The sequence below is a fragment of the Primulina tabacum genome, chromosome 4 (assembly GCF_025594145.1).
Source record: "Primulina tabacum isolate GXHZ01 chromosome 4, ASM2559414v2, whole genome shotgun sequence".
Taxonomy (NCBI): Eukaryota; Viridiplantae; Streptophyta; class Magnoliopsida; order Lamiales; family Gesneriaceae; genus Primulina; species Primulina tabacum.
In genome coordinates, this window is record NC_134553.1 from 39,474,061 (window position 1) to 39,501,598 (window position 27,538).

General features: G+C 37.2%; 1 protein-coding gene across 1 annotated transcript; it reads left to right on the forward strand.

Annotated features, from left to right (window-relative positions):
- Positions 1–1,799: 1,799 nt before the first annotated feature.
- On the forward strand, positions 1,800–20,437 carry LOC142541978 (uncharacterized). Its single transcript, XM_075648424.1, has 3 exons — positions 1,800–2,529; positions 2,640–2,924; positions 20,133–20,437. The coding sequence occupies exons 1-3, from the start codon at positions 1,800–1,802 to the stop codon at positions 20,435–20,437; spliced, it is 1,320 nt and encodes a 439-aa protein (XP_075504539.1).
- Positions 20,438–27,538: the final 7,101 nt, after the last annotated feature.

A 27,538-nucleotide genomic window follows, 5' to 3' on the forward strand; every position in this document is an offset into this window, starting at 1 on the left:
AAAATTGAAAAAGAAGGAGCTTAGTGAGATCAGACACATACTTGAGACTGACGTACATCAATTGACTCAACATTTGGACTTGGTTAAGAGCCAACTTCTACAGATACCGACTGATTCAGCTCGCATCGTGCGCTTAGCTTCACTCAACAAGGATTTGCTGGAGAGAGTAGAGATAGAGCGAGGACGTTCTACTCAGGCTCGTCAGCGCCAAGAGGAGTTCAACGCCAAGCAGGATCGGTACATTTCAAAGCTCCACGCCACTATGGACAGACTTCAAGATCAGAATAATTACCTGCATCTGGTGATAGAGAACATGGATGAAGAGGAGGAAGCACCGATGGAGGTGGCCGGTGACGACAGCAGTAGCGACAGCGATGATGGAGAAATGATAAACTAGATTAGTATCAGGATTGTAATAAAAATTATGATGAAAAAAGTACTAAGTGTAGTTTATTTCTAAATGAAAATTCTATTATCTTTAAATTATTGCATATTTGAAATTTGATGGGTATATTATCAATAAAAATGTTTTTTTTACCTTATAGGAAAACAAACATGGACCCACAAAGTATTATAAATGAACTTCAAAAACAACTTCGGGAAAAAGAGACAGAGGTTAAAACATTGAAAGAAAAAAATGAAAAACTCGAGAGGGATAACTATCAGTTGGATGGGAATACATATGCATGATGGAGGATCTTCGTGAGGCAAGAGTGGAAGAGAAAAGACTGCGCGACGACATCAGGCTCTATGCTGCCTACCACCTAGAGTCTGAACGACAGCACGAAATCATCAAGAAAGAGTTGAACAAAGCTCAGGATAGGATTGTGACGCTCCAAATCCGGGATGAGAGCCTTCTCAAAACACAGCGCCCTCTTCAGGAACGGATCGAGGAACAAGAAATCGATGAGAAAGTAAGCCAATCAACGTTACAAGAGCTTCAGGAGCAAGTAAACAACCTTGACCACCACAACACACAGTTGCAAAATCATATTGATCAGCTACAGAATAACATGATCAATATGGAGGAGCTCTTAGAGGAACTCGAAGCTAACCAAGAAGAAGATCCTATTGAAGAAGAAGAAATTAATGAGACAGTTGGAGACGGTGAAGTTATAGACGAGTAGGGAGAGAACTCTAGATTAGGCATCGATTGTATCCAGAATTATTTGATTAATCATTTGTTTTGAAACTTTTGATTGTATGAATTTCAAAATTAAATGAAATTATTTTGATTATGGTAAATAAATTAATAAAATATATGTTTATAGGAAATGGACAGGCAGACCACCCCGAAACAACTGTAACCCTCGTGGCGCCAACCAAAATGAAAATCCACCACCACCACCGAGAGTGAATCTCAGTCAAGAAGATATGATGGCAATAACTACTATTGTAGCCGCGACATTGCAAGGTTTCGTGAACCCATTGGCTAAAGCCATCCAACCACCCCAAGAACCACAACCGCGTGGAATTAAATACCATTATGATCCCTCAAGAGGAATCGAGTTCCAACTTTCAATGGAAACCCGGACCCGAAAGTCAGTCATAACTGGCTCAAAAATGTCGAATCACAACTACACCTACTGGAAGTGCCTGAAGAATTGAGAGTAGAGGTTGTAATATCGTTTCTAGAGGACAGAGCTCGAAAGTGGTGGGAGACGGTGTCACCATCTCTAGCTGAAGTGGAAGAGATCACATGGCAGATTTTTAAGAGATAATTTTTGAAACAATACTACCCCGCCGAATTTCGTCTGCAGAAGTTGAACGAATTTGAAAACTTCAAGCAGACCCCAGACATGATAGTGATGGAATACACTTCAAGATTCAACAATCTGGGAACTTATGTCCCAACAATCATATCTGACGAAACATTGAAAATGCATCGCTTTAAGAAAGGACTGAGCAGCCGGATTCAGTCGGCTTTAGCAGTATTCAAGCCAAATAATTTTGCTGATCTGATGGGCGCGGCAATGAGCGTGGAAACAGATATCAAGCACCGTGAAGAGGAAAATAGGAACAAGAGACCGTTGGTCAGCCAATATGCCCAAAATGGTCCCAAATTCAAGAAGTCGAATCATTCAAGTGGCCCTCCGAGAGGAAATTTTAACAGTGCTGGTAATACCAAAGGAAAGTGGTGCGATACATGCCGACAGATGCATATTGGAGAATGTTATCGGAAAATAGGTGCTTGTTTCAAATGCGGTAAAGTGGGCCACCGAATCAATGATTGTCCAGACAACAAAGAAAAAGGGACAGGACCCAACAAACCAAATGAAAACAAGACTAATGCCCGAGTGTATGCAATAACCCAGGAAGAAGCTGATAACACCAATGAGGTGGTGGCAGGTACTATTTTACTCAATGAAATGCCTGCATATACCTTGTTTGATTGTGGTGCTACGCACTCATTTGTGTCTAGAAGATTTTCTAAGAAGCTTAAACTTGAGCATGATATTTTTAGTGAACCTTTGAGAGTGGCAACACCGGCGAGCAAAATAATTGAGACCCACAAAGTGTATCGAAATTGTAAAATTTGTATCAGCAAACAAATTTTTGAGGCAGAATTGATTCAACTCAATATGATTTTGACATTATTTTTGGAATGGACTGGTTAGCTAAAAATCATGTCATAATAGGCTGTCAAAAGAAGGATATTAGACTTCAGACTCCGACTAAAGAGGAAGTCATATATCACGGGAAAACCAAAAAACGAAAATCTCTGTTATCTGCCTCACAAGCCTGGAAGGTCATAAAAGGAAGAGAGGAGATTTATCTGGCAGTAATTAATGAGATCAAAGAAGAAGAAGTCCCAAAGTTGGAAGATATTCCAATTGTTAAAGAATTTCCAGATGTTTTCCCCGAGGAATTACCAGGCGAGATACCTGATAGGGAAGTAGAATTTGAGATCAATTTGGTCCCTGGTGCTGCACCAATCTCAAAGGCACCATACCGAATGGCTCCAGCTGAATTAAATGAGTTACAAGAACAACTTCAGGAATTACTAGACAAGAAACAGGTCCGTCCTAGTGCATCCCATGGAGAGCCCCTGTCCTGTTTGTAAAAAAAAGACGGAAGCATGAGGCTATGTGTTGGTAACTAGATTCTGGAGTTTGACAAAACATGAATCAATCGATTAACAAAATATGAATCAACTGATACGCGCAAGCAAATTCGGCAACTGAACTTATCAACTGAAATCAGCTGATAAAATGATACAGAGTAAATTGATCAGTTGGAACTGATCAGTTAAAACATTCAGCTGAATGCCTCAAAGTCTCTCAATTGAAGATGTCTCGGGAAAGAACAAAGAAGACATAACAGATTACAAGAGCACCGCACAACAACCAAGACTACTTAAAACAACGCATTCCGGACAAAGCAATTAAGACGCCGAATTACAATGAATGAAGCAAACAATATCGAAGGAATAATCAAGTGGAAACCAACGGATACAAAGATTCAAATTTATCTCAAGATTACCGTTGGAAAAGAAGAGTATAAATATGGCAGAAGAAAAAGAAGAAGAGATACATCATTCAAAACTTGCCATTACTCTGTCAAAATCTCAGCTCACTCTTATTTGATTTATTCGTAGCAATCAAGGCTACAAGTTGAGCAAACTAGCACTCTGTAATATTTGTTAATTCAATAGTGCTAAGATCAGTTACGCACAGAGATCATTTTGTAATACTAAGAGTTTCAGTTTAGGCAGTGGGTAAGTCCTAACTGAAGTGGGTCTGTACAAGTGTTGTATTGGATCAAAGTCTTTTAGTGGAAATCCTATCCTTGTGATAGAAGGGGTGACGTAGGAGTAATTAAATTCTCCGAACATCCAGAAACAATCCTTGTGTATTTTATTTCAGTTCTGTATTCTATCTGTCAGTCAGTTACCTTCCGCAACTACCTCAGTTTAACTGATTGATATTGACCAACAAGATTCCGAGAATCAGTTTGTCACCAAACTGAACTCAAAAATTCGAAAAGACCAATATTAATTAAGAGTGTTTATTCAACCCCCCCTTCTAAACACTCTTGACACGTAAATCGATCCTATAAAGTGGTATCAGAGCGGTTGAATCTTGTTCTTGAATACTTCTGATCTATAAATCTGTTAGCATGACTTCATTCAATAAAATTACTATGTTCTCAAGATAAGATTTCGATGACTGGAAAATCAGAATGCAGGCTCACTTAGCTGCACAAGATGATGACATGTGGTATGTCATAACAGACGGACGCATGAAGATTCTAAAAGCAAATACAGCAATTGCCATAACTGAAGGGGCACCACAGAGAATTCAAAAGCCCAGAGAAAAGTGGACAACTGAGGACAAAAGAAAAGCCAATCTTGACAATGTGGCCAAAGATACTCTATACAAAACACTGGACAAAGCAACATTCAACAAAATAAAGATGTGCAAAACAGCAAAAGAAATTTGGGAAAAGTTGATTCAGTTATATGAAGGAAATGACCAAACAAAAGAAAATAAACTCTCTGTTGCTGTTCAGAAATTTGACAATATCAAAATGAAGGTTGGAGAATCAATGAATAAGTATGATGAAAGGGTGAGCAGTATTGTAAATGAATTAAATGCACTCGGAAAGGTGTATACTAACAAAGAGGTTGCACTAAAAGTGATGAGAGGTCTTCCAAAGGAATGGGATGTCAAAACTATGGCTATGAGAGAATCTAAAGACTTGAACCAGATCGAACTTCATGAACTATTTGCTGATTTAAAGGCTTATGAATTTGAATTGCAGAGCAGAGAAGGAGAACCATTTACTCCTACAGCTACAACTGCTCTAGCAGCTGTAAGAACTGAATCAACCAGTTCAGTCGAGAAATCTGCCGATCAGTTAAGCAATGATGCTATGTCATTATTCATCAAAAAGTTTGGGAGATTCATGAGAAAGAACCAAGGAAACCTTCAGAAGCAATACCAGAAAAACAATTCCAAAGAAGAAATAAATGCTTGCTACAATTGTGGCAAAACAGGTCATTATATTGCTGACTGTCCTAAACCTAAAAAGGACAGTCAAGGATCAACTGACAGAAGAAAGAAATCATATGAGCATAAGAGAAGATCCAGAAATGATAAAAAAAACCTACAAAAAGAAACATGAGGTTCTATTAGCTGAAGAGAACAAATCCAAATGGGCAGAAACTGATAGTGACGAATCAGAACCAGAAAGCTCATATAGCTCAAGTGATGAAGAGGAAGTCAAATGTCTAATGGCCAATGATACTGAAGCAGAATCTACAAGTCAACAGGTATTTGATTTTAGTTCAACTGATTTTACACGAGAAGAACTCATTTTAACATTGCATGAAATGGTAAATGAGTACCAGAAACTTGCATCATCATTTGAGGAAATAAAGTCAAAGCAAAATGATCCCATGGACAATAAAACCAAAACTGATGAATCAATTGATGGGTTGAGTCTAAAAACAGAAATTGCTGAGTTAAAAGCAGAGAGAAAGAAAGATCAGTCACTGATCCAGAAATTGATCCTTGAAAATTCAAAACTGACTGAACTCATTCAATCTTGGAATAAGTCGTCTACTGCACTGAATGAGATGCAGAATTCACAAAAATCAGTTTCTGATAAAACAGGTTTAGGGTTCAATAATCAAGGAAAAACGTTTTCAAATGATACTCAACCAAAGCTGACAATGAACAAAGGGAAGTACATTCACTTTGTCAAATCAGCAGTGGTACAAAAACAAATTGAGCCCAGTAAACTGATTGAACAACCTACTGAGAAGTTGAACAAGGCTAGAAGATATGGGATTGGCTATAGCCAAAAGCTTTCAAATGATTCACAAAGCGGGTCATCAAAAAGATTTCACAAAAACTATTCGAATAGCTATGTCAATTACTATAACTACAAGCCAGTTCAGAAGAGATACAGATTGAACAATCAGTTGAATAAGACTAAAACACATATTGTATAAACTGTACACTACTCACCAAGCACACAAAAGCCGAGAAAAACCATTTGGAATACAGCTACTGGAAAGTCAGTTAGACTAATCCAAGTATGGGTTCCAAAGGGACTTATAAGTTCTGGACCCAAATAGATATGGGTACCAAATCATATTATGTGTGTGCTTGCAGGTAACAGGTACAGATAAAAATTCAATATGGTATTTGGACAGCGGTTGCTCACGACATATGATAGGAGATGCAAGTATGCTATCTCAACTGACCAAATATAGTGGTCCAAACATCAGTTTCGGAGATAATTCCAAAGGTAAAACCGTGGGTAAGGGTAAGCTTATCCATGGTAACTTTACTATTAAAGATATTTTATTAGTAGAGAATCTGAAGTATAACTTGATTAGCATCAGTCAGTTATGCGACAATGGATTCTCGGTACAATTTGATAAAGACTCATGCTAAGTTAAAATATCAACTGATGAAATCATACTAACTGGCAAACGATGTGGAAACACATATAAAGTCAGTTGGAATGAACAGCCTCATGCACCAGTCTGCTTTATTGCTTCAAAATCATCTCAAAACTGGTTGTGGCATAAAAGATTAAATCATTTAAACTTTAAATCCATTGCCTATCTGAGTAAACATGAACTTGTACTATTGCACATGGATCTCTTCGGTCCAATACCAGTCATGAGCTTAGGGGGAATGAAATACACCTTGGTGGTCGTAGATGATTTTTCAAGATTTACTTGGGTTATCTTTCTCAAATCCAAAGACCATACGACTGCACAACTGATTAAACTCTTTAAAAGACTTTTAAATGAAAAATCAGTTGGGATTGATCGAATCAGATCTGATCGAGGAACTGAATTCATCAATCAAACACTTTCAAGCTTTCTAGAAAATGCTGGAATCAAGCATGAGCTCTCAGCAGCAAGAACTCCTCAGCAAAACGGTGTAGCTGAGAGAAGAAATCGAACCCTTAAAGAAGCTGCTAGAACAATGCTTGCTGATTCTGGTATTTCTCAAAGATTTTGGGCAGAGGCAGTAAACACTGCATGTTATACTCAGAACAGATCAATGATTAATAAGAATCATATGAAAACACCATATGAGATTTGGCATGGAAGAAAAAGTATAATCACTTATTTCAAAATATTCGGCTGTAGATGTTTTATTTATGATAATGGTAAAAATTACTTAAAAGCATTCGATGCCAAATCTGCAGAAGGAATTTTCCTTGGATATTCATCAGTTAGTATAGCTTATAAAGTCTTTAATAAGAAAACTTTAAATGTTGAAGAATCTGCGCATGTTGATTTTGATGAAACTGCACCAACTGATAAGCCAACTGATCAAGTTGAGCTAGCTGATCGATTTTCAGATATCAATTTGGAAGATGATGACAAAGATGAAAATCATAATAATCAAAACATCCTTCAAACACCAGAACCAGAGATATTGGATCAATTAAATGAGCAGGAAGTCAATATTGACAATCAGTTATTAAAGGAAAATGACAATATTCAAATATCAGCTGACGAGGCATCAACTGAAGCTGAAAACTGCATTCAGTTACCAACCGAAGAAGTTGCAGATGCAACAAATGCTGAGTACAGATGGAGAAAATCACATCCACTAGAATTGGTAATAGGAAATCCATCTAATCCAGTAAGAACTCGCAATCAAATGTTAAATTTATTTATTCATTCAGCCTTTGTCTCACAAATGGAACCAAAGAAAACTGATGAAGCTCTTGCTGATCCTAACTGGGTAAATGCTATGCAAGAAGAACTGTATCAGTTCACTCACAATAGTGTCTGGAACTTAGTTCCAAGACCAACTTCAAAAACCATTATAGGTACAAAATGGGTGTACAGGAATAAACTAAACGAGGACGGTTCAGTTATACGCAACAAAGCAAGACTAGTAGCACAAGGATATAGGCAAGAAGAAGGAATTGACTACGATGAGACGTATGCTCCAGTTGCAAGATTGGAAGCAATCAGAATATTTCTTGCTTATGCATCTCACAAAAACTTCAAAGTTTACCAGATGGATGTGAAGAGTGCATTCCTAAACAATCAGTTACAAGAAGAAGTGTATGTTGAACAACCTCCAGGTTTTGTAAATCACAAACTTCCTGATCATGTATATTATTTGAACAAAGCATTATATGGTCTTAAACAAGCTCCCAGGGCTTGGTACGAAACTCTTTCAAAATTCCTAACTGATCATGACTTTACAGTCGGATCAGTTGATAAGACCTTGTTCAAATTTATTAAAAATAATCATATTCTATTAGTTCAAATTTATGTTGATGATATAATATTTGGGTCAACTAACCCCAAATTGTGCGAAAAGTTTGCTAAGTTAATGTAGGAAAAGTTTGAAATGAGCATGATGGGTGAACTGACATTTTTTCTTGGAATACAAGTGAAGCAACTGGAAACTGGTATATTCATTAGTCAAACAAAATATACAAAGGAGTTGCTAAAGAAATTTGGTATGGAATCATGCTCAGCTGCAACTACTCCCATGAGCACATCAGTTTAACTAGATACTGACGAAGGGGGAATATCAGTAGAGGCGACATTATATAGAGGATTAATAGGTTCATTGTTGTACCTAACAGCCAGTCGACCTGATATTGTTTTTGCTGTCTGTATGTGTGCCAGATTTCAAGCAAATCCTAAGCAATCACATTTCTAAGCTGCTAAAAGAATTCTGAGATATCTTAAGGACACGCAAAATGTTGGGCTATGGTATTCCAAAGACTCCACCTTCAATTTAGTTGGATATTCAGACGCAGATTATGCAGGATGTAAGCTTGATCGCAAAAGTACAAGTGGATCTTGTCAGTTTTTAGGAGACAGACTGATCTCTTGGTTCAGCAAGAAGCAGACATCCATAGCTACCTCAACAACAGAAGCAGAATATCTTGCTGCTGGTAGCTGTTGTGCACAACTGATCTGGATTCAGCAACAACTGAAGGATTATGGAGTAACGTCAACTGAATCGCCCATATTTTGTGATAATACAGAGCACAATTTCCATCACTTATAACCCAGTTCTTCACTCAAGGACCAAACATATAGATGTCAGGCATCACTTCATTAGTGATCATGCGTTAAAGAAGGATATTCGACTAGAATATATTTCAACTGAACAGCAAGCAGCTGACATCTTCACAAAACCATTACCCGAGGCTAAGTTTTCTCACTTTCGAAATATTCTTGGTTTAATTGATTTATCTTAGAAATTATTAGTAATATTGCTTCACTAACAGAATTATATGCAGAAAATAAGAACACAACAAATTGAAAATAACACTTCATTAAGAATACCAACGTTCCCATTTTACAGAAGATATCATGGAATCAACTGAATCTAGCCACGCCCTAACCCAATCATTTAACTCATAAATTCGAACTCTAGCAAAAGCCCTAGATTTCGAAATCTTATCAACAACATGCCACTCCTTCCATAGCATCGCCTCCAAAAGACATTTGTCTTCAACCAAATCCCTAACATGCCTCACTTCAAAACGTTGAAGGTATTTCAGTGCTCTTGCCTCCTGAGCACGAGTAGGAATAGCATCACTGTCACTCACCCTCTTCAACTCATGAATCTTTTCCCATGTTAACATCACCTTCTGAAAAACATATATCTCCATCTTTCTCTTGATATCTTTTAAACGAGGGGTTGACTGCTCAGTAACATGAACATGAGTGCTGCTGCATGCATCAGAATCAGACATATTGAAATATTTTTGAACTGATATTGCATCACATTTTTATCACTATTATCTTATTTATAGGAAAATGATGTTGGAGAAGCTGAAGAGTCTCAAGTCAATCAATGCGTCTTTCACATTTACCAAGGACTTTAAGTTATCAGTTGTTCATTGTCAACTGACACCAGTTTGAATTCTATTAATAGTTGTTTAAATAGTCCCAGTTCATGATCAACTTATGACAGTTAGTCTTTCATCAGTTCATTTGTTTACATGTCACAGCTGATGAAATATATCATTTGCAGAAAAACAGAGTTAAAACCAGATAAATATTTCATTACTTATAAATGTTGGTCTGAATTACATCATCATACTTCTCCTCCACAACAATTATCCAAAATTTCAGCCAAACAGATAGAGAAGAAGGAGCAGTCATGAGAAAGCTGTGAGAATGAGCTATGCGCCTCAGGATCTTCAATTCCTTGCGGAGCATCAGCTGATACATGTGACCATCCTTGAAGATGTCCACCCACACAGCAATATTCAAGTGCTTTCGCACTTGATTCAGTTCTGCCACCAATTCAGGAGTGGTGGCCTCCCCAGAGTTGTATAAGAGCTCAAGCTCCTGCAATCGCTCCCAGTAATGCAGACTTTCATAGAAGACTTTGTCTTCTATCTCAGCCTTCCTGGCCTCCACAGAAAAGGGAGAAAGACTTGAGTCACTCGTATCAGACATTTTTTTCTTGAATATTTTGGATGATATGTCTAAAACTAATTGAGCCATTTCTATTTATATCAGAATATCAAGAAAGCTGAAGAGTCGTCAACGTTTCAGCATAAGCCAATAACCTCTCTTACTCTTAAAATTATTTTGTAGCACTACTTTAATATGCACCAATTTAGGGGGAATGTCAGTTTTTAAGAAGTTAACTGAGAAGACAATCGTTTGTGAATTCTCAACTGACTTGAATCAGTTTCCCAACTGATCGTTCAGCTTGAAAATTTTACAAATCTTCTCACATAAGTTAACCAATTAAAAACTTATTATATTCCAAAACAGATGAGGTGACTAAATTTTTATGACGTGGCATATTTTAAAACAGCTCATTATTATATACACACGATTACAGCACACGTGCACACATTTTTATTCAAAATTTTTCCGGGCTGACACGTGTCCAGAATTTGAACAGTCACGAACAAAAGCATTTTGCCCGCTTCACTTCAGTTCTATTCCTCACAATTACAATCAGTTTCTAAGAGTATACAAATTTCAGAACTTATTCTCTTCAATTTGCAGATCACTACACTTTCCGAAATGGCAAACCAGATCCCAGCCCATATCTTGAATGCGATGGTCATCGATTTTAATTCGGTTCTATCAACCCAAGAAGCAGACGTTAAGAATGTATTTCTAAAGCTTGAGTCGGCAGGTCTCAGGATGTTCTTGGGACAATCTTCTCAGAAGATATACCTCAAGGAGGTAAATGAATTCTATCGAAAGGGATTTATCACTGCTAATGACACTATCTCTGTGACTATCAATGATCAGTTGCTACTCCTTTCTGAAGAAGCTTTTGGAGAAATCTTCTCTTTGCCAACTGATGGTTATGTCATTGAAGAAATGCAGTCTCGACTATCTGCTGATGGACGAAAAATCAAGGTTTCCGATCCAAAGAAGGAACTGAAACCAGAAATTCAGTTGTTAGCTGATATCGTGGCAAAGGGAATATTAGCAAAAGCCGGTTCTTATGCTGCTCTTACCCTCGAAAAATTCCAGGTAATGACCATAATCATGGGTAAAAAGAAAGCAAATTGGAGATATATTCTTTTTAACATCTTGAAGAATATGCTCAAGTCATCCAAACAGTCATGTGGCTTCGCCATCCAAATCAGTTATCTGTTAAAACTGAAGGGTTTGGTAGCTGAAAATGCTGAAACATCATCAAAATTCAAGGTATTTACTGCCAAAAACACCTTGCCATCAAAAACCAAAATAGAGGTTGAGCCATCACCAGTCAAGAAGGCCAAAACAGCAAAAAGGAAACTGATTCTCAGTGAATCAGATTCAGAGAAAACTCCTTCCCCTAAGCTTGTCAAGAGACCAAGGACTCAAAGAACCAAACCAATAACCACAGTGGAAGTCATTCCACCTGAGAAAATTATTCAATCAGCTGCTCAACAGCCCATTCAGGCTATCCCTTTGCAAGTAGTATCACCTGATGATTCAGTTACCAAAGCAAAGACACCAGCTAAGGTAAGAGCTCCCTTGACTCTTGTAAATCGCCCTACCATCCTGCCTAGAGCCAGATCTAAAGGTGTAATATTAAGGGAACCAGTGCATTCCACACATTCTGGAATGGATCTTCCTCACATTCTCTCAACTGACAAAGGAAAAGGCAAGCTGGTTGAAGAACCTCGGCCATCCAATGTCATTCAAACACACATTGACCTTGTTTGGGAATAGGTCAATGAATTTTCCACATCATAATTAAAATCGTTTGATTGTTGGAAAAGTTTCAGAACAGAAATCTTTGCCAAAGAACTGAAGCATAGATCTCAACTGAAATAGTTCATCAAGCTTGAAGCAATTGTGATGAAAGTAGTCAAAGCTGCTACAATTCCATAGGCATTAGAAAGGAAGAAATATTTCTTTAATCAGATTCGCGTCAAAAAGCTAACAAGAATGGTAGCAAAGCTGAAGTTCAACTACAATCCCACAAGTCCAACTGCATACAATGATAGAGCTGTGTTCACTCAGCTGGACACGGATCTTAGTAGTCTGCAGAGAGAAATCAGATTTTGGGAAGAAGATCAGGAACTAGTTCTTCATGACAAACCCCCAAACTCAAATATTGAAAAAGATTTATCCTCCTCTCCACAAAAAGAACCATCTCCACAACAGGCAACTGAAAAGCCAGTTCAGGGAATACCTCAATCCTCTCAGACAGAACATCAGCTATATTCTGAAGCAGAACTATCCTTAGCAAACATTGATGAAATCATTCAAGCTGTTACCTTGGAAGCTCAACTAGAGGGAATACAGTATGACTCAATTACCCATTCAGTTGAACAACCAGAGCAAGACATTAAGATATCATCTGAAGCACCAGCTGAGTCACTTATTGCTGAAAAATTTATATCTGCTCAAACTGAAGATCAAACTGAAGTGTCAAACCAAACTTCAGAAAAAGAAACAACTGAATCGGAAAAAGCTCAAACTGAAGCACCAGTTCAGCCAGAAACTTCTGATGAACAAGATATTCAAACTGATGAACAAGCAAAACCCTCAGAACAAGAAACTGCTAAACATGTAGAAGGTCAGTTGCTCACTGAATCAAAGGAGCAAGAACAAATTTCAGTTAATTCTCCACAGGATGCCCCTATGTATGAACCATCCATCTCCATCATTTAGCCAGACAGTCCATTTCTTGATCAAAACCAACGTTCATCATCTCAAATTCAAGAAAACATTCCAGCTCAGCCTATGGCTGGAACAATGGAAACTAATCAAGCATTAGTTATTTTTGGACAAACATCGAAGCATTCAGAAACGCCCAGTTAGCGACCTCCAATTCAATCCACAGAAATGGATGTTGTTCTTGAAGAAATCCAGAACATACAGTATAATATGCAGCAGATGCTCGCTGAAATCAAGAAAATTCAATTCGAACAACTGTCTCATACTGTCAAATTAGATTCTTCGACTGAATTTGACTCGGCGAAACTAAACGCTCTTCAAGCCAACATAGACTCTCTTAGCCGAACTGTGCATGAAATAAAGAAGGGGCTAGTTAACTCACTCTTTACAACTCAGGATGTAATCAGTCAGAGAGTTGAGCGACTGGAAACCTCTGTTTCAAATAAAATAGAATTGCTACAGACCTCCCTCACAACTGTTGCCTCAAGTATCTCATCAAATGTAAAACTTCTTTCCATTGACGTTCGAAATTTATCAGACAAAATGGAGTTGTTTGACAAAAAAGGGGAAGAACAGCAGCTGAAGAAGAATTAATCAGATTATTAGAATCAACTGATAAAATATTCTCAGATTTTATGTTATCTACAAGGAATACAGTTATTATATTCTCAGATTTTATGTTATCTACAAGGAATCCAGTTATTATATTCTCAGATTTTATGTTATCTACAAGGAATCTAGTTATTTTATGATTCAGTTGCGTAATCTATTATCTACAAAGAGCTCAGTTATTCGATCTTAAATCACTTGGTTTTGTCAAACACCATAAAGGGGGAAATTGTTGGTAACTAGATTCTGGAGTTTGACAAAACATGAATCAATCGATTAACAAAATATGAATCAACTGATACGCGCAAGCAAATTCGGCAACTGAACTTATCAACTGAAATCAGCTGATAAAATGATACAGAGTAAACTGATCAGTTGGAACTGATCAGTTAAAACATTCAGCTGAATGCCTCAAAGTCTCTCAACTGAAGATGTATCGGGAAAGAACAAAGAAGACATAACAGATTACAAGAGCACCGCACAACAACCAAGACTACTTAAAACAACGCATTCCGGACAAAGCAATTAAGACGCCGAATTACAATGAATGAAGCAAACAATATCGAAGGAATAATCAAGTGGAAACCAACGGATACAAAGATTCAAATTTATCTCAAGATTACCGTTGGAAAAGAAGAGTATAAATATGGCAGAAGAAAAAGAAGAAGAGATACATCATTCAAAACTTGCCATTACTCTGTCAAAATCTCATCTCACTCTTATTTGATTTATTCGTAGCAATCAAGGCTACAAGTTGAGCAAACTAGCACTCTGTAATATTTGTTAATTCAATAGTGCTAAGATCAGTTACGCACAGAGATCATTTTGTAATACTAAGAGTTTCAGTTTAGGCAGTGGGTAAGTCCTAACTGAAGTGGGTCTGTACAAGTGTTGTATTGGATCAAAGTCTTTTAGTGGAAATCCTATCCTTGTGATAGAAGGGGTGACGTAGAAGTAATTAAATTCTCCGAACATCCAGAAACAATCCTTGTGTATTTTATTTCAGTTCTGTATTCTATCTGTCAGTCAGTTACCTTCCGCAACTACCTCAGTTTAACTGATTGATATTGACCAACAAGATTCCGAGAATCAGTTTGTCACCAATCTGAACTCAAAAATTCGAAAAGACCAATATTAATTAAGAGTGTTTATTCAACCCCCCCTTCTAAACACTCTTGACACGTCAATCGATCCTATCACTATGTATTGACTACCGGGAGTTAAACAAGATCACCATGAAGAATAAATACCCACTCCGGAGAATAGAAGATCTTTTTGATCAGCTAAAGGGAGTCTAGGTTTTCTCAAAACTCGATCTAAGATCTGGTTATCATCAACTGAAAGTCAAAACTGAAGATATCCCTAAAACTGCTTTTAGGACGAGATATGGACATTACGAATTTACAGCAACGCCTTTTGGTCTAACAAATGCTCCTGCAGCATTCATGGACCTAATGAATTGAGTGTTCAAACCATACCTCGACAAGTTTGTGGTTGTTTTTATAGATGATATCTTCGTATACTCACCAAGTGAGGAAGAACAGAGAGAACATTTGCGTCTCACGTTGCAAACACTGAGAGAAAAGGAACCATATACCAAATTCAAGAAGTGTGAATTTTGGTTAAAAAGTGTGGCGTTCCTAGGTTATATAATTTTTGAAATTGGGGTGTCAGTAGACTCTAAGAAAGTAGAGGCAATCAAGGATTGGCCACAACCAAGAACAGTAACCGAAGTAAGAAGTTTTCTTGGTTTAGTTGGCTACTATAGAAAATTCGTGGAAGGATTTTCTTCAATCGTCATTCCTCTTACCAAACTTACTCAGAAGAACTCAAAGTTCATTTGGAATGAAGCCTGTGAGAGAAGTTTTGAAATCTTGAAGACAAAACTCGCTACTACACCAATATTAATCCTTCCCGAGGATGGTAAGAATTTCACTATATACAGTGACGCTTCAAAGGGAGGGTTAGGGTGTGTACTTATGAAAGAAGGTCAAGTAATTGCTTATGCTTCACGACAGTTAAAACCGTATGAGCAGAATTACCCCACTCATGACCTGGAGCTAGCTGCAGTTGTGCTTGCGCTCAAAATTTGGAGGCACTACCTTTATGGAGTGAAATGTGAAGTATTTACTGATCACCAGAGCCTCAAGTACATTTTCACCCAAAATAAATTAAACATGAGGCAAAGAAGGTGGATGGAACTTCTAAAAGATTATGATTTGGTAATCAATTATCATCCGAGCAAGGCGAATAAGGTGGCAGATGCATTGAGCCGAAGAAATTTTGGAAAAGTAAGCTTATCTTCACTATCAGCGCAACAAAGACTTCGGGAAACCATCAAACTGAAGCAGATCCAAGACACCTCCATCCTTAAAATTAAAGAACAGATCCAAGAAGGAAAATTTCCAGAATTTCAAATTGATGAGAATGGTATCCTTTTGATGAAAAGATAGGTTGTTTGTACCCGATATCGATGGGATTCGAGAAGAAGTAATGGTCGAGGCACATAAATTGAGATTTTCAGTGCATCCTAGGAAGCACCAAAATGTACAGAGACTTGAAAAATAATTAATGGTGGAACAGAATGAAGAAAGACGTGGCTGTCTTTGTTTCCAAGTGCCTAATCTGTCAACAAGTAAAGGCAGAACATCAACGGCCTGGAGGACTCTTACAACCATTGGAAATACCAAAATGGAAGTGGGATAATATCTCCATGGACTTTGTAGTCGGACTACCAAGATCAAGGCAAGGTCACGATGGAATCTAAGTAATCATTGACAGATTAACCAAGTCTGCACATTTCTTGCCGGTGCGGATAACTTACAACCTGGATAAATTGGCCACATTGTATATGTACAACATAGTGAGACTACACGGAGTCCCAGTAAGTATAATGTCTGACAGAGATCCAAGATTTGTATCAAGATTTTGGAAAAGTTTTCAAAAGGCTATGGGAACCAAGGTCACTCTCAGCACGGCCTATCATCCTCAGACTGATAGCCAAACTGAAAGGACAATTCAAACAATCGAGGACATGTTAAGGGCATGTGCATTGGATTTTTATGGAAATTGGAGTGAGTAATTACCCTTGATAGAGTTTGCTTATAATAATAGCTATCATAGTAGTATCGAGATGGCTCCGTATGAGGCTTTGTATGGCCGAAAGTGTAGGTCGCCTCTATGTTCGGACGAAGTCGGAGAAAAGGCTATTACTGGACTAGAGCTAGTTCAATTAACCATTGACAAGGTCGCTGTAATCAAAGAAAGACTCAAAACAGCCCAAGATAGACAAAAGAGCTGGGCAGATATGAAGAGGAGACCATTGGAATTAGGAGTCGGTGAAAAAGCTTATGTCAAGGTCTCTCCTATGAAGGGAGAGGTTCAGTTCAGTAAATCCGAAAAGTTAAATCCAAGGTATGTGGAAGCGTTCGAGATACTGGAGAAGGTGGGAACCTTAGCCTACCGTTTAGCTTTGCCGCCAGATATGTCCAGAATTCACAATGTTTTCCACATCTCACAGCTGAGGAAATATGTCTCAGACCCGAGTCATGTACTTAAAGTTGCACCACTGATGATTGAAGGAAATCTCAATGAAGAACTCAAATATGAAGAAGTCCATATCCGAATAGTGGACACAAAAGACCAAGTGTTGAGACATCGAACAATCCCTTATGTCAAAGTACAGTGGTCAAATCATGCTAAAAGGGAGGCCACTTGGGAGCTCAAAGAGAAAATGCGCTCACAATACCCTTATTTGTTCACAAGATCCAGCTTATCTAAGTTTCGAGGACGAAACTTTCAATAAGGAGGGAGGGATGTGAGAACCTGGGATTTTTCGATCCAAAGAAAATCATATTTTCAGTAAATTTAACTCGAGAAAATAGCTTCAAAGCTCGGGGATTAGTTCAAAGGGAGGCCGAGCTGCAAATAACCGCATCCATTGAAGAGTTGCCACGGGAGGAGTAAAACCCCAGCTCAAGGACTCGATCTTTCAGCTCAAAAAAGCTCAACCAAGCTTGTCCTAACAAGACCAAAAAGGGAGCTAAAGGAGGAGCTAAATGTTTGGACAAATTAAGTATACAAGAAATGACTTTTGAGTTAACCCATGAAGGAGCTGCGGGAGGAGCTAAGGGCTAGGACACCTTTATTATGCAGGAAGTGACCCTTGGTGCTTGGCATGCCTTTGACCACACTTATGGCTTGGCTTGGGGAGCAAGTGGCCGTCCACTTGGGGTAGGAGAAATGGCATTTCTTGGCCTATAAATACCACCACTGTGAATGAAAAAGTGTCACAAAAAGGGACCAAATTTTCGGCCCTCACCCTCCACCAAAACCTCTCCGAAATTCGGCCAATTCAAGCAAGGAAGAAGAAGGAAATTTCTTGCAGTCCAGAGTTGCTATCCTGCGTCGAAGTACTGCTCGATCAAGGACAGCATTTGCTAAGGTTACGTCGAAGTTCTGCTCGATTTTCAAGAGGAAACTCCGTACAAAAATCTGCAAATTCGGTAAGTGGGTTTTTGTTAAGTATATTCGTTTATATTTTTAAACTTTGATATACATAATATGACATGCATGTATGTGTGTCCTTATTTTCGAAAATGTCAGTCTGTTTTATTTCAAAATTTCGATCGATTATATGTTTCTTCTATGCTTCGAAATTCTTTGATTCCGTTGAATCCGTCTGAAACTCTGATATCTGAACACTCTGATACGTTCTGTCTGGTAAACTCTGAATTCTGTGTTGCACTGTTACGATTCGAATTTGAAATGGGACGAGAATTGTAATTCTTTCTGGCCTCCATTGGTGGGTATAAAACCATGTTCTGTCTGGCCCCCATCGATGGGTATAAAACCATGTTCAGGCCTAACCCCTTAGAGGACTAACATATTGGGGACAATTTGACCATGGAAATGAGATGAGTAACAGTGTATGTCTATCTGTGAATTATTTTGAAATGATTTGAATTGCTTCTGAATTAATCTGAATCATCTGTTAACTTCTATCTCATATTCAGCTTCAGTTTCTGTTACGATTAGGGTAATAAGTTTTGAAAGTTGTTAAAGAAATGTTTTAAGGAAACTAAGTTCTCTATATGTATCATTGGAAATCGATCGACCCCCCACTTGCTGAATGTTTCCCAAAACTACTCACCCTTTACAAATTTCAGATAAAAACGAGGATCAACTGAATGAGGAAGAGCAAGATGCTTTTGGGGATGGTGAATCAAGGATCGAGGTCTAGATTCAAGAATTTTATTTTTATTTCCGCTACCAAAACTTGGATGTAATTTCATTTCATTGTCATTGTAAAGACAATATTGTTTTATGTAAAAGACTGGTTTTGGCATTTCGATACGAGGCTTGATTGTTTTTCAAGTAATTGTTAAACAATGCCGGATGTCAATTACGCTACGGACACGGGGCGTGACAGTTGAATCAGCTTTTCCCAGATTTCCTAAGCTGATTTACATATTTGGCAACATTGTCCCAAGTTATCATTTCTCTTATATTCTGAAGTCCACTCATCTCGTGGCTTTTCTATTATATGTGGTGCTCCAACAGTTGGAGAAACAGTTTTGTTGGCTTTCATAATCTTCATGGGTCCATCTGTTATGACATACCACATGTCATTGTCCTGAACGGCTAGATGAGCTTGACTTATGATCTTCCAATCGTCAAACTCTTTCCTGGAGAACATCGGAATCTTGTTGAATGATGACATGATTTTCAGTATCAGTTTGAGCGTGAGAGAGTATTAAATACAAGATTAACCGCTCCGATACCACTTGATAGGATCGGTTTAGGTAGTTGGAGTGTTTAGAAAAAGAGGTTGAATAAGCACTCTGGATTTTTGTTTCCTTTTCAAATATGAATTAGTTCTTTGAGAAACTGATCCTGAAATCTTGTTCGTCAATATAAATCAGTCAACTGATATAGTGCGGAAATAAACTGAAATGTAGATTGAATATTGAGGAATGGTATAATGTAAAGCTAAAAAAATGGAATGAACACACGAATTTTTACGGATGTTTAGAAACTTCAAATGCTCCTACGTCACCTCTTGTATCACAAGAATAAGATTTTATTAAAATACTATGATATATTACAATAGATTATAATAATTCACTTCAGTTGATCTTACACACTATCAAACTGAAACTCTTAGTCTATCAACACTTTTACAGTAATTAATTAAATCGCTCTAATTGGTAGCCTGAATTCTATGAATAAATACAATGAATTTAGAGTTGAATGTGGGATCTGTAAACTTGATAAAATTCTCGAGAAATGTATCGCAGCTGATTGTAGATTGTTCGTTTCGTATGTTTCACTAACCTTCTTCAATCGATTCGATCAGCTATAGCTTTTGTTTATCGACGATTTAAAAAATGTTGGTTTGAGCAATTTTTGTGGTTAGAGTACTCTCCTAATAAAGATGCGGCCTTTTGCTTCCCATGTTTATTTTTCCAAGGAAAAGAGACTTGTTATCCTACATTTACAGTTAATGGTTTTAGAAGTTGGAAAAGAGTTAATGATGGGAAGAGATGTGCTTTATTGATGCATGTGGGAGGTGCTACTTCACCACATAACAATGCAGTTCAATCTATGGGTGTTTTTATTAATGCAAGTTGTCACATTGATAAAGTGATGAATGCACAAACAGCAGAAGAATTTAAGAAAAACCGATTGAGGCTCAAGGCCACAATTGAAAGCATTTGTTAGCTCTGTTGCAAGGATGTGCATAGAGAAGACATGATGAATCTTCATCTTTTAACAATCAAGGTAATCTTATAGAGATGATAAAGCTTATGGAAAAAATATATGTTAACATTAATAATGTTGTTTTAGAAAAAGCACCAAGAAATGCAAAATATATATCACCGGACATTCAAAAAGATATTTTGCATATTCTTTCCGAGAGAGTGAGAAAAAAAATACGTGAGGAGGTTGGGAATTTTGAGCAAATGGCTATTGTGTTGAGATTTGTTGATCGTGAAGGTTTCTTATTAGAGCGTTTCTTTGATATTGTGCACGTTGTTGATACCACTGCGATGACACTGAAAAAAGAAATTTGTAATGTGCTTGGTCGACATGAGTTGTATATCAAAGATATTTAGGGTCAAGGATACGATAGAGCTAGCCATATGCGTGGCTCATGGAACGGACTGCAAGCTATTTTTCTGAAAGATTCTCCACAAGCATATTATGTTCATTGTTTTGCACATAGACTTCAGTTGGCGTTGGTAGCAGCTGCTGAAAAAGAGAGTTCTATTTGGCTATTTTTAAAAAAAATTAACTTCTATTTGTAATCTCATTAAGGTATCTCCAAAACGTCACACTGAGTTGCAATCTACAAAAGCTAATGAAAAATTGCAGATATGATAGCAACCGGTATGCGCGAGACATGTACTGGCCTTAATCAGATGGAAATTTGCAGCGAGCTGGCAACACGCGTTGGAGTTCTCATTTTGAGTCGATTTGCAGTATGATAGATATGTACAACTCTGTGATTATTGTGCGTGAGTACATGGTGGAAGAAGCATCTTTGAATTCTATAAGAGTGGAAGCTACAGGTTCTTTGATTGCATTGAGATCATTTAATTTCGTATTTATATTATATTTGATACACAAGATTATGGGGATAACCAATTTGCTTTGTCGAGTTTTGCAAAAGAAGTCTTTAGACATTTTAAATGCAATGGATTTTGTCTCAACCACGAAAGCTTTACTTCATACTTTGATAGCAGAAGGCTATGATATTGACGGATCAGTTTTGACACCTTTGAAGGTGCTTCAAACATGATATTCTCCTTAAACTCCAATAGCTTGTGTTCTAAGAATGAATACACCGATGAATTAAATCGAGTTTGGTTTTCAAACCAAGCGGAAGATACTTGAAATAATCATTTGTTAAGAAAACTGAACAATTTAAAGTTTTTAGCTCGTGTTTGAAATGAATAACTGAAATAAGGGGGATCATTCAAACTTGTATCAATTCAGTTATGGGAAGAACCGGACTGATTATCAGCTGAACTGATCAAATCAGTTTTAAAAAAATAGTTAAATACACAAATATATTTATGGATGTTTGGAGACTTCAACTTCTCCTACATCACCCCTTCTACCACCACGGGTATGACCCACTAGAAGACTTTGATTTATACAATATTGTTGGAAAATTAATTCCGGAGTTTGACAAATTATGCGAACAACTGATCAAGTAAACTGAAGGTGACTGAACTAAAGACTTATAACTGATAGTTGACCAAAATGAAGATTAATGCGTAAAATAATCAAAGGCAACTGATCTAAGCAAGATAACCGAACTGTGTAGTCAACTGGAAGATCAGTTGAGACTTACACGTCAATTGATTTATCAGCCTTATACGTCATCAGTTAAAAGGACGTAGCCAACAACCGACAGTTTGTACAAGAGCAGTAGGAACGCGGCATTGCAGAAAAGCTATAGTGTACCACTATCAGAAGAATGTTGACGTGGATAAAGATTCAAAATGCATTCATTATAACCGTTGGAAGCAAATCCTATAAATAGCCAAGAAGATCAGCTGAAGAGAGGTGACTGAGTTATCCATCTATTGAAACCTCATTACAAGTTTAGCAAAAAAATTTCAAGCTTATTTTCAAGAAGGCTCGCACTTATTCTACACATCAATAGCTTTCAGGCTATACATTGAGCTAAACACACAAAAAGTTATTTTTGTATTATTCGATCTTGTAGAGATCGGTTGTGCTAAGAAATAACATATCAGTTGAGTACTGGTAATCTTGTATTGATACTAAGAGTTTCAGTGTTGACAGTATTAAGTCCAAATTGAAGTGGGTTTGTACAAATCATTGTATAGATCAAAGTCTTTTAGTGAATATATTATCTTCTATATAGAAGGGGTGACGTAGGAGTATTTGAAATCTCCGAACATCCACAAAATCTTGTGTTCCTTTTTTTCAGTTTTATTCAATCTGTCCTCTGGTTATTTCCGCACTTTTATTAAGTTAACTGATTGACATTGACAACTAGATTCGTGAACTCAGTTTATCACTAAACTGATTCAATCTTTGAAGGAGTTGTGAAAATTGTCAAGTGTTTATTCAACCCCCTCCCCCCGTCTAAACACTTTTTCACACAACCGATCCTGAAAAGTGGTATCAGAGTAGTTGAATCTTGTTTCTTAATATTTCTTATCTACAAAATCTAATTACCCCTTAAGCAAAATTCCAATGTTCTCAAGAAAAGAGTTTGATGACTGGAAGATTAGAATGCAGGCTCATCTGGCTGCACAAGATGATGACATGTGGTACGTTATCACTGAAGGACCCATGAAAATAATGAAAGCAAATACTGCAGTGGCAATAACTGATGGTGCAATCCATCGTATTGAAAAGCCCAGAGAAGAATGGACTGCAGAAGAAAAGAGGAAAGCCAACCAAGACAATGTGGCTAAAAATATTCTGTATAAAACCTTGGATAAGGTGACATTCAGTAAGATCAAGCTCTGCAAAACAGCAAGTGAAATTTGGGAGAAATTAATCCAGCTGTGCGAGGGCAATGAACAGACTAAAGAAAACAAACTCTCTGTTGTTGTTCAAAAGTTTGATAACATCAAAATGAAGACTGAGGAGTCTATAATGAATATGATGAGAGGGTCAGTGGCATCATAAATGAACTGAATGCACTTGGAAAAGTGTATTCAAACAAAGAAGTTGCGATGAAGGTGATCCGATGTCTTCCCAAGGAGCAGGATATTAAGACCATGGCCATGAGAGAATCGAAGGACCTGAATAAGGTCGAACTATATGATTTTTTTGTTGATCTAAAAGCCAATGAGTTCGAGCTGTAAACAAGAGAAGGAGAACCCTCTACACCAGCAGCTACAGCCGCTCTTAGTGCCCATAAACTGGAACCAACTAGTTCAGTTGAGAAAACTACTAATCAGCTGAGTAATGACGTAATGTCATTATTTGTAAAGAAATTTGAAAAATTCATGAGGAGAAATCAGGGTTCTTACCAACTGAAACTATCAGAAGAGCAATTCCAAGGAAGAACCAAACTCTTGCTTCAACTTTGGGAAGCAAGGTCATTTTATTGTTGACCGTCCAAAACAAAAGAAGGACAGCAAACTTTCAACTGATAAAGGAAAGAAATAAGTTGAATACAAGAGAAGAGACAAGAATGATAAGAGATCATTAAAAAAAAACATGAAGTTCTGCTTGCTAAAGAGAGCAAATCTAAATGGGCAGAGACTGACTAGTGAAAAGTCAGATTCTGAAAGCTCAGTTAGCTCTAGTGATGATGAAGAAGAAGTTAAATGATTAATGGCAAATGAGGCAAAATTTAAGTCAACAAGCAAACATGTATTTGGCTTTAGCTCTACTGATTTTACACGAGAAGAACTCATTGACACGTTGCATGACGTGGTGAATTAGTATCACAATCTCGCTCGCTCTTTTGCAAAAGCCAAAGCTAAGCAAACTGATCTCATAGACAACAAAACTAAAACTGACGAGTCAGCTGAATTGTTGAGTCTAAGAATGGAAATTGAGAAGCAAAATCTGAAATGAGCGAGAGTCAATATTTGATTCATCAGTTGAAAAGCGAAATTTCAAAACAAACTGACTTGATTCAAGCTTGGAATAAGTCATCGGTCACGTTGACTGAGATTCAGGGCGTGCAAAAATCAGTTGCTGATAAAAACTGGTTTAGGCTTCAATAGCATTGAAGAAACCTCTGCAAGTGATACAATGCCCAAGTTGAATAAGCACAAAGATAAATACATTAACTTTGTGAAATCAACAGTGGTACAAGAAATATTTGAACCAAGTAAACCTACTGTCCAACCGATAGAACCAAAGAACAAAGCTAAACGGTTTGGAATTGGGTATAGACCGAAGAGCCCTAATGATTCAAAAAGCTGGACACCTAAAAGGTTCAGCTACAAAAATCAGTACTCTAAGGATGGCTATTACAATTACTATAACTGTAAGCCAGTTCAAAGGAGATATCGAGTGAACAAGTAGTTGAAAAAGGTTCACAATCATAATGTTTCATCTGCATACCACACACCTAACACACAGAAACAGGGAAAAGTTATTTGGAATACAGCAAGTGGAAAGTCAATTAGACTTATCTAGTCTGGGTTCCTAAAGGACTAATTAATTTAAGATCCAAATAGATGTGGGTACCAAAATTATATATTGTATGTGATTTTAGGTAACATGTACAACAAATGAATCAATCTGGTATCTGGATAGTGGTTGCTCGCGACACATGACAGGGGATGCAAATTTGCTATCCCAACTGATCAAATACACTGGTCCAAACATCAGTTTTGGAGATAACTCGAAAGATAGAAATGTGGGTAAGGGTAAGCTTATCCATGGTAACATTAACATTAAAGATGTCCTACTGGTTGATAATTTGAAGTATAACTTGATTAGCATCAGTCAGTTATGCAACAATAATTTCTCATTTCAGTTCAACAAACACACGTGCACAGTTAGGATCTCAACTGATGACATAATCATAACCGGTGGTCGTTGTGGAAACACTTATAAAGTCAGTTGGACTAATCAACCTTATGCACCAGTATGCTTTGTAGCTTCAAAATCTTCTAAAAACTAGTTGTGGCATAAAAGGTTGAACCACTTAAACTTTAAGTCTATTGCTCATCTGAGTAACCATGATTTTGTAACTGGTCTGCCTAAAATAGAGTTTTCAAAAGACAAATTTGTTCTGCATGTCAGTTTGGTAAACAAATAAGATCTTCATTCAAAAAAAAGGGTAATAATCTTCCTCCAGATGCTTAGAACTGCTGCATATGAATCTTTTTGGTCCAACACCAGTCATGAGTTTAGGGGAATGAAATACACGTTGATGATTTTTCAAGATTTACTTGGGTTATATTTCTCAAATAAAAATATCAAACTGCTGCACAACTGATTAAGCTTTTCAAAAGATTATTAAATAAAACATCAGTTGGAATTGACAGGATAAGGTCTGATCGAGGGACTGAATTTGTCAATCAAAATCTTTCTCGGTTTTTAGAAATTACCGAAATTAAGCATGAGTGATCAGCAGCTAGGACACCTTAGCAAAATGGTGTAGCTGAGAGAAGAAATCGAACTCTTAAAGAAGCTGCTAGAACAATGCTTGCTGAATCTGGTATTTCTCAAAGATTTTGGGCAGAAGTAGTAAACACTTCATGTTATACTCAGAACAGATCAATGATTAACAAAAATCATTTGAAGACACCGTATGAGATCTGGCATGGACATAAAAGTGTGGTGTCTTATTTCAGAATATTCGGCTGCAGATGTTTTATTCACGATAATGGAAAATATCATTTGATGCAAAATCTGTAGAAGGAATATTTCTGGGTTACTCATCAGTTAGTAAAGCTTATAGAGTCTTTAATAAATGCTCTTTGAATGTAGAAGAATCGATTCATGTGGTATTCAATGAATCGACAATAACTGATAAGCCAACTGATCCAGTTGAGCTAGTTGATCGCTTTACAGATATAAGTTTGGATGATGTTAGTGAAGAAGAAGTTCATATCAATCGAAACACTCTTCAAACACCTGAACCAGAAGTGTTGGATCAATTAGTTGAACAAGAAATTGTTCCTGATAATCAGTTGGTGGAGCAAAATAATGATATTCAAATACCAACTGAAGCAACAACAATTGAAACTGAAGAGAACAATTAACTACCATGTGAAACAGTCGTTGAAATCGACCCAACCAATGCTGAATACAGATGGAAAAAATCACACCCACCAGAACTGGTGATAGGTAATACATCTGATCCAATAAGGACTCGAAATCAGCTGTTTAATTTATTTATTCATTCAGCATTTGTTTCCCAACTGGAACCAAAACTCTTGCTGATTCTAACTGAATAAATGCTATGCAAGAAGAGCTGAATCAGTTTACACATAACAATGTCTGGAATGTAGTTCCAAGACTAGTTTCAAAAACCATTATAGGTACAAAGTGGGTCTACAGAAATAAACTGAACGAAGATGGTTCAGTTGTACGCAATAAAGCGAGGCTTGTAGCACAAGGATATAGGTAAGATGAATGAATTGATTACGATGAGACATATGAACCAGTTGCAAGACTCGAAGAAATCATAATGTTCCTTGCCTATGCCTCATGCAAAAACTTCAAAGTCTATCAAATTGAAGTCAAGAGTGCATTCCTAAATGGTAAATTGCAAGAATAAATGTATGTTGAACAACCACCAGGTTTTGTTAATCACTCCCTTCCTGATCATGTTTATCATTTTAACAAAACTTTATATGGTCTTAAACATGCTCCCAGACCTTGGTATGAGACTTTATCAAAATACCTAACTGATCATGATTTCACTGTTGGAACAGTGGATAAGACACTATTCAAATTTACTAAAAATGATCATATTTTACTTGTGCACATATACGTTGATGATATTTTTTTGGGTCAACTAACCCCAAATTGTGTGAGAAATTTGCCAAGTTAATGCAGGAGAAGTTCGAGATGAGTATGATGAGTGAACTGACATTTTTTCTTGGACTGCAAGTGAAGCAACTGGAGGCTGGTACCTTTATCAGTCAGACAAAATACACGAAGGAACTTCTTAAGAAATTTGGCATGAAGACATGTTCAGCTGCAAATACTCCCATGAGCTCATTGATTAAATTATACAAAGATGAATGGGGAATATCAGTTGAGACGACACTCTACAGAGGTTTAATAGGTTCTTTATTATACCTAACTGTTAGTTGTCCTGATATTGTATTTGTCGTTTGCATGTGTGCTAGATTT